An 8,870-nucleotide genomic window follows, 5' to 3' on the forward strand; every position below is an offset into this window, starting at 1 on the left:
AGTGAAGAAATTCTTCCTAATATCCAAATGGGAAGTAGCTGTGAGTTTGGCCATTGTGTATCCACATTCACAGCACTTAACCCTTTAGTCTCCTAAAATACATGAGCACTTTCAGTGTCATCAGATACGATCAGTGATTTTTGTGTACTTTCCCTTTTCCGCAGATATGCAACAACCCATGAATGTCATGACTCAAAATTTTGCAGCCGTGAACCTCAGTCCTCAGCCCAACATGATGCCTGTTCGACCCCAGACAAGCCCATTGATGGGAGGGCCCATGCCCGTGGGGATGGGAATGCCCAATGTGATGTCAGGTACGATGGGAATGACTCCCATGGGACCCATGCCTATGATGAACCAGGGGATGATGGGAATGAACATGAACATGGGAGTGCCAGCTACAGGAATGGGTTTGACGGGCACAATAGGAATGGGGGTACCCAATATGGCTATGACCTCTCTGACTCCTGGGACTGTACAACCCAAGCAAGATGCCTTTGCAAATTTTGCCAATTTTAGCAAATAAAGATTGTAAAATAGATAAATAAAATGAAATTAAAATAAAATAAATGGGCAGACTGAATGAAGCAATTTTAGCTGCACAAATATAGCTGGAGAAGGAACCGAAAACACTGATTAATATTTTTTTTCTTTATCAGTTAAAGTGTCTACATAAAGAACCAAAAGCTATTTTATAAGTGTTGAAATAACTAGTGTTCAAATTCTGGAGAGGTGAAAGATTCTTCTAAGGAATGTGTTGGATGATTTTACAAAATTTGTATTAAGACCATCAAAAAAAACCTTTCCTATGTAGAAGAACCAATTTTAACTTTGAAACTTGATGGAAGACTGGATTGAGGACTGGGTAAAAATGTTTGAATCTAATTTTATACTTTCCTTTTTTCTTGAAGAGCTTTGACTTTCTTTTCCCCCTCTCCCTGATCGCTTTGTCATAATTGGATCATTCCTTTTACTACCACTGAGTCCACAATTGTGAAGTCACTCAAGTACAATGATCAGTTTTTTACAAGAATATATATTTTTGTCCAAAAATGGCTTACATATGTGACTATGGCTAATTCAAAGGGACCTGGAATGTATATATACTTTTGCTAATGTTCCAGCTACACTGCTGTATTACCCAAATTTTTATTGTAAAAATCCTCTCTCAGAAATTTGGTGATCAACAGATTTTTGGGGTCTTAACATGCTTCTAATGTTATATCTGATATCCTGTGCAAGTCTGGGAAGAGCTTTATTGAAGACTGCTGGAAGGTTTCCTTTCAGAAAACTCCAGAAAATGCACTTTCTTGGAGTTCTTTTCCAGTGGCACTTGGTGTCCTTTGTAGCACAAAGGTCCCTGTGGAGCCACTGGTTTAGGGCATCAGCAGCAGGTGAATCACATGTCAGTGATGTAAATCTATTACCCAGCCTAATCTGATGGCCTTGGATCTTGGCTTTTATATAACATTTGGTGATTCTTTTGTGTAAATATGACATTAGCAGCTGTGGAATCCAATACAGGAGCAAAAAAAATATATATTAATAAAGGAGGCCTGTAGCAGTCAAAGATTTTAATGGATTTACTGAAAGCAAAGGAATGAATTAAGGTTTGGGGTTTTTTTGTTTTTCCTTCTGTAATTCTGCATTTAAGTTCACATGAATCAAGATTTTAGAATCTGGAACACAAAGACATTGTTATATTCACAAGCTGGGAATATTGTTAAGAATAAGCACTATACTATAGGTATGAAATTTATGGCCTCCCTTTTCTTATGTTGGATTTCTTTTTTATTATTAAATTGATCAAACTTTGTTTCCATTGTATTCATAATGTTCTGTTATACATAACATTAAAATGTTCATTAAAATCAATGTTGGGCTGCTTTTCCTTTCATTCCATTTGACGTTTATGAGAGCATTTGGGGAAAAAAAAATAATTATAATTTGGGCAAAGTAATTTTTATAAATAATTTAAAATTGTTTAATGACTTCTTATCTGAAGCCTTTCCTATCTGGCTCTACTGTTAGGAATTAAAAATGAAGCAGGCAAGATATCCTGACCCGCTCCAGCCTTGCTAATGCTCCATCTACAACATTTCTAATTAGGCAGAAATTCATGTACTTCAGCTAAGTGGTAATGAAAAGTGATTCATTTGCTGAATAAGAGATGAGAGTGAGTGTAATTAGCTGACTGCGGTTTTTAATCTTTCAACAATTCAATGTGTTTAAATTAGTTTCAAAGAATAGGAGCTTTCAAGTGTTGTTACATCAAAGTAATCAAGGCAGTCTTCAGCGCCTGGGTAGGAGAGATCGCTCTGGTTCCTCTTCTGAAACCTTTACACTTACTTGGAAAAATCATCTTCAAACCCTTTAGCTGGAACAGATGGTAAGACTCAGACTTGGTCAATCTGTGCAAAATTGTGGTGGGAAGAAAGCTGGTTCCAGGGTTGGTAGGTGGGGGGCAAGGAAAACTCAGCCTGTAGTCGGTGTTACCCTGTCGTGCTGGAGGGGTGCAGTGCTGCTCAACCCTCTGTGGAAGGTTTTGGGATGAGTAGGATGAGTGTTCCTCGTGGTGTCCTTTTAAGGTGGGTTTGGCTGGTGAAATACTCGGGTTTGAGTTGAAGGATCAAGTCCATGTCCCTGTTCAGGTTGTTCACATCTCTTCAGAGGAACCAGTGATTTAGCTTCTAATCAAGACATGAATGATAATGAAGCAGATTTGTCAGGGGTGAGAGTGGCTCCAGTGGAAAACATGTGGGGTCACTTTGGAGTGGATTGTTGTGGTTGTGCCAGTTACACCTTAGTCAAGGGAGCAGCTGCAGAGCTGAACTGATCACTGTTCATCCTATGGATCAATATCCTTTTTACAAAGTAGGGTGTATGGAGTGGGAAAACCAGCTTTGCCAGCCAGATCATCTGCAAGTGGATGAGAACAAAGCCCTTTGATACAAAGTAAACATCATAAAAGAAACCCCAGAAAGATTCCTTTAGAACATGGGCTGGGTGCATCCTTGTACATCTTTTCTGTAGTGGGGCATGGAAGTTTTGTCCTATTCTCTCTCCCATTTCAGGCACATGGATCACAGGTAGTAGTGCTTAGCAGAATATGGTTTACATTTCTAGATAAAAATTGAATGTAAAATGGGTTGTATTTGTTTAAAATAATATTGATATTTATCATAAAATATATCCATTTCTGGTATTCCAGGTACAAGCAAAATAGCAAAATAAATATCTTTAAACTTGAAATTATCTTTTCAGGTGAAAAAACAAATGAGATGTTGTGTGAATGGCGACAGAGATACCACCACTCATCAGCTGCTGCCATGTGAATATAATGTGAATATAACCAAAATCATGCTGCTGTGTTAGTACAGCTCCTTTGTTCGTTTTTAAAGCCAAGTCCAGCTGTACCTGTGATCTCTGGGTTGGGCTGGATGGGTGCTGCATAACACCATGACTCCATGGGGGGGATGTGTGTGTGTGTATATATATAAATAATCATAGAGTTCTATATATATAATTTTATGAGTTAAAAGAGGTAAACCTTTACCACCTCTGGATTCTGTAGCTTCTAAATTCAGCAAGAGTTCAGTTAAAGTGAGTGAAGTCTTTTGTAAAGGATTGTCTCTACTTTAGGAGAGAAGAAATGGGCAGCAGAATCCAATTCTGTGTTTGGCTTTTTTTTTAAATATTATTAAAAAAAAAAGAAGCATCTTGGTATGTACAAAGGAGTAATAAACTCCAGCACAGGTGCAGGTTCAGTGATAACTGGAGCATCCACCATGTTCCACAAAAGAAATTATATTCAAAAGAGTTAAACAAGAGTATTTATAGCAGCATCTGTTTCAGCTCTATCTGTCAGCTAAGAACAGTCTGACACAGCTTAGGGGAGGTGGGGGAGGGATTTATCAATGAAGTGTTTACATAATGCAGGCAGGCATTGTATACTCAAGGTGATACCAGCTATAACAGGATAACAAATATCTAAAGACACTTTTATTCTCAGAGGCCTTTGCTCCAGGAGTCGCTCTACAAAATTGCCTCCATGTTCCTCTGTGCATGACTGTAAACACTTTCATAGCAGATGACATTTTATAGTACCATCACTTGGTTCTGATTAAAGCTTTTAATGCAGAAGGGTTTGGTTTGAGGGGGGTTTTAATTTTTTTTTTCTTCCCCCCAAGTTTTATTCCAAGGTGTCATTGACTAAAATTCTGAATTGTTTCAGGCCTGTTGGGTTTGCAGACACACTGACTTTTTATTTTAGGCAAAGTATTTGAGTGCAGAAGGAACTTTTTTGTTAATACTGAACTGTCAGTGCAGTAAAAATTGCTCATTGTGCAGGGCAGGGTAGTTGCTGACAGATTGGATGGGGGAAAACTAAAAGTATGAAGGAGAGATTTGGAAACTAAATCCTGAATACCTTCATGCTTCCAGTTATCCCCCCCTGGGGCTCTGCCTGCACCCCAGGAACAGCAGTTGCCCTCTTTCCTGCCAATGGAAGTGCAGCTCCATCTTGGGACAAAGCAGGAATGATGCTCCTTGTTGGCTGTTGCTGTGGGATGAGAAGGGCTATGGGGCTGTGCAGTTCCTGTTCATCAGCCAGAAACAGAATTCACATCAACCTTGGATTTGGTGCTGACCTGAACATTTAAAATATTTCTGAGGGCAAAGAGCTTCCTGGAGGTGGTGGCAGCAGGATGGTCGTCCTAGCCCTGCTTTGGGGAGCTGCTTTTAGAGCTTTCAGGAAAGGAGTTGCTGAGAATAACTGAGTTAATGGTGTGAGACTGAGAAAGATGCCCTGTGGAATTTTTAAGTCAACCTGTACAGCCTGTTCAATGATCTGACCACAGTTTTATCTGCAGTGGAATTTTGCTTCTCTGTGTAAAATGACCTTTAAAAACTGAGATGAGCCTCACTTTAATTTTTTCTGTGTTTCTGCATCCACTGTTCACATAAAGAACCATAAGAGGTAAGAGAAATTCTGTAGAAGGGGGAAAATGAAGAAAGGTGCCTTTACAGAAGTGTATCCCTGGATTCTGCAGCGGGGGGTTCCTTACATGGAGTAGTAATTCAGCCTTTACATCTGTGTAAATTCTGCATGTGTACAGCACAGCAAAGGCTCAGTTCATCTGAATGATTTAAAAATGTCTTTATTCCTCGCAAATTTGCAGATTTTTTTTTTAATCATGCCATAAGGTAGTGGTTCAGTAATTAACTGGTTCTTTAATTGAGCTACAGTTACTTTGTTTCATGAGAATGGAAAAAAAAGAATGTACACCAAGACAGAGCTACTTTCGACATCTGGGAACCTCCTAACAGCTGGCTATCTAATGAATATGCATCTGCTTAAGAGGCTGTAGGCCATTAATAAACCAATAGATATAAAACAGAAACAATCTTTGTCAGCTTCAAATGAGATTGGATGCAATGTGCTGTGAAGTGTCACTGTCACATTGAATCCAGCCAGGGAGGTGAACGGTGGCTCCGCAGCACCGGCATTTCCACCACAGAAAAGGCAGATGCAGAGAGAGGGCTGGGCCTGCAGAGCTCTGCGGGTTCTTTCTGCTGCATTTTCCCTCATTTCTCCTGGTACCAGATGGGTTTGAGCTACTGGTGACCTCATATTTGCCACTCCAGCTAGTTTTGTCTTTTTTGATCTGACCGAAGAGGATGTGGATTTTCCCACACAGATGATTTGAGCAACGTGGAAAATCAATCACATGAATTAATGACTGGGGAGTTACAGGAATGTAATAAAAATCCACCTATTTGACTGAGACCTGGGGCTTTGTAAGAAGGCTCAGAACAGCCCTAGAGCCATGTTGTACAACAGGATTGTTGTAGGGTGAAATAAATACTTTTAAAACAGTGACAATTAGCTCATGCAACTGTATGGGTATCTGACCCCTTAGGAGTTATCTGCACTTGTTCCAAGGTGTGTAGCATCCTATGTTGTCCCAAGCTGTACCAACATTTGATACCTGATAGTTGTGTTGCTCTGCACCTTCGTTTCCTGTTGCAGCTCCTATAAAATGTGAAACAGATTTATTTTAGACATTTACTTGATCCCTTCTGTGCAGTTTAAGTTAGTCCAATGTGTCCTTCCTTTCCAGGGATGATCACACTGAGCAGTAGCCTCTCACAGCTATGAGAAATGTTAACTAGGTGGCATTTTCCTAAGTGAAAATCCATGATTTCCTCTCAAGCCCCAGTAATGGAACAAGGCACTGTCAGCTGCAGAAGAGCTGGGCTGCAGATGCCCCTGGGACAGGGGTAGGGACAGCTTTGATTTTTGGTCTTGGGGAACTGGAGTCGCAGTTTTGTATCTCACCTGGACTCTGCTTTAGAGCCAGAGTTAGACCATATACATTTCAGTTCTCAGCAAAGTCTTTAAATTGAGATTTTGATTAGTTTTCTTAATAGCTTAGTTGTAAAGGGCAGTCTTCATTTTATCTGAAAGATCACTGTATATTAACCTTTTTCCCCCTCCTAATTTACAGGGTTTGTTACAAGAAAATAGAAGCAAGAAAAATTAAAATGGGAAAACAAGTGCTCTGTAATTACTGCAGATATTTTCTAGCATCTTCTCAAGAGAGAAAAATTTTGCACCTTGTATCATCACATTGATTTAATTTAAACCAAAATCTGTTAAAAAGATTCACTTAATTATTGGAATAGTGTTTGTCTTACCCTTAGTTGTAAAACAGAAGATTATTCAAAGTCTGTGTCAGAGTTGCACCCCCACTGGTTCAAATTTAATTTCAACTCCAGGGTTTACATCGAGGCTTGGTGTAAATGGGAGGTATGAACCTTTGCACTACAGCTGAGCATCTTCCTGGGTTTTGCAGGGATGGAATTTTCTCTCCTTGTTTCGGCTGCAAGTGCTGCTGCTCTGCCACAGCCCCGTCTCTGGGCAGCAGCGAATGCTTGTCCACGTTGAGACGAGCAGGTTGGTCACTGCTCAGCCACCCACCTGCCCTCCCCCAGAGCTCTGCCTTTCGTCCCTGCATTAGCAGGGCTCTCAGATGCGACAGTTTTATCTCTTTTTGAGGCAGACAAAAGAGCTCCCTGAAAAGGAGGGCTGTCCTTTTAAGCACTTTCACTTTTCAAGGTCATTTGTGGAGCTTTTATCAATCAGAAAGCTAAATCCATACAAAAAGCATCTATAATGAACCAAGCATATCTCGAACATTATCCCTTCAGCTGAATACGAATTATCCAGGAAGGTGCTTCAGTGGCCACATTGACCAAGTTCAGCATCCCTGTGAACGATTCTAAAGTAAACAGAGAAGCCACTACTATTGTGGTTTGACATCTATCAATTTCTTGTCTTTTTTTTTTCTGTAATTGATTTAGTAATTACAGCATCTTAATGATCTATTTAAAATAAATAAACCATTTATACCATTTCAAAGGTATTTTGTGATGTTCAGCTGATATTAAAATAGCACCAGCCTTATGTGCTTTTTCAGCAAGTGACCTAATTAGTTAATAAAGTAATTGAATATTAAAAAGGATGTTGCAAGTGATTAAAATTTAAGAGCCTTCAGAACATTATTAAAGCTATAAATCATACATCACTGTTTTAATTTGCATAGCTACAGAATTACTAATGGTCCCACATGCATAAGCTACTTGGCAATTAGTCTTTTAACAAACTGTTGGTGATACTATGAGGTTACCAAAATCTTTCCTCATTTTGTTTTTGCAAACAAAATCCAGGATTGGAGAACACTAAGGGGTAAATTCCTAAAAGCCAGGAAATTTGGTTCTTTCAGTTGTATCTCCACCTGCCTGTTTGCCCCTTGTCCCTCCATAGCCTCCCAAGTCCCACTGAGGTGTGGCCTCCAAGTGGTTTTCCAGCCCAGTCTAATGTGCATGGATCTCCTCACCTGATGCTGGGACATTCTCCATGTTTATCTCATACTGTCACAGCTGTCACAGCACCACTTTCCTTCCCCTGGACTCCTGGTCTATTTTGGTGCTGGGCACTGAGCAAAGGTAGTCCAGCAGCTGGACCTGAGTTTTGTCCCATGGATGTTGCCTTTGAGCTGTGGAAAAACCACACCAGGGAGAACCACTCCCTACCCTGGGGCTTGCAGCTCATGGGAAACCAGAAGTATCTGCAAATTAAAACAGGGTTGGGACCATGCCACTGATGGGATCTTCCTGCCCTCTGCAGGAGTGGCAGTGAGGATCAGCTGCCCAAGGCCCATGTTTGAGGCCTCGGGCTGGCTGCAGGCAGGGGAGAGACAGGATGACAGTTTTCAACTTAATTAGATGCAAACTGCTTTGGCCAGATGAGCTGCCCTGCTCTGCCCTCTCACCAGCATCCAGCATCTCTGGACAGTGATGGTTCCTGGCCTTGGGAATTATGTCCAGCAGAGCATGGTCCAGTGCTCAGGAGAGGGTCTGTCTCTGACTTCAGGACTTGCAGCCTGACAAGAGGCACGACGGTGCTGGGGGCAAAGCCAATGACCTGGTGTGCGATGGAGCATAGCCCTGGCACCAGCAGCTCCCTGCTAGAGCAGCCCAGGGGGAAAACACCTCCAGAGCTGCAGCCACGGCCAGGCAGCACAGCCCCTGTGTGAGCCCCCCAGCCCTGTGTGAGCCCCACAGCGTCTTCCCCTGGAGCAGTGCTGTGGATTGCACCGCACAGCCCCCAGGCTCCTGTGGGCCCCCAGTCCAGTCTGTTTGCTCCCCCTCCAGGGCCAGGCTCACAGCAAACGCAGCTGCCTGTGCAATTGCTGATATCCCCACCATTTTTTTTGAGGCATGATCTGCATAGAATCACAGAATCATGGAGTGGTTTGGGTTGGAAGGGGCCTTAAAGATCACCTCTTTCCAACCCCCGTGATGGA

The 8,870-nt window shown here is 41.5% G+C and overlaps 1 protein-coding gene across 2 annotated transcripts in view; it reads left to right on the forward strand.

Annotated features, from left to right (window-relative positions):
- The window catches only part of CLINT1 (clathrin interactor 1), a 48,660-nt gene extending 46,785 nt beyond the window's left edge, over positions 1-1,875 (forward strand). For both annotated transcript variants that reach the window (XM_071569962.1, XM_071569963.1), the window contains exon 12: positions 165-1,875. In XM_071569962.1, coding sequence (XP_071426063.1) covers positions 165-526 — 362 coding nt within the window. In that variant the 3' untranslated portion in view covers positions 527-1,875. The remainder of the gene's footprint in view (positions 1-164) is intronic.
- The last annotated feature ends 6,995 nt before the right edge of the window (positions 1,876-8,870 follow it).

Source organism: Pithys albifrons, chromosome 15 (genome assembly GCF_047495875.1).
Source record: "Pithys albifrons albifrons isolate INPA30051 chromosome 15, PitAlb_v1, whole genome shotgun sequence".
Taxonomy (NCBI): Eukaryota; Metazoa; Chordata; class Aves; order Passeriformes; family Thamnophilidae; genus Pithys; species Pithys albifrons.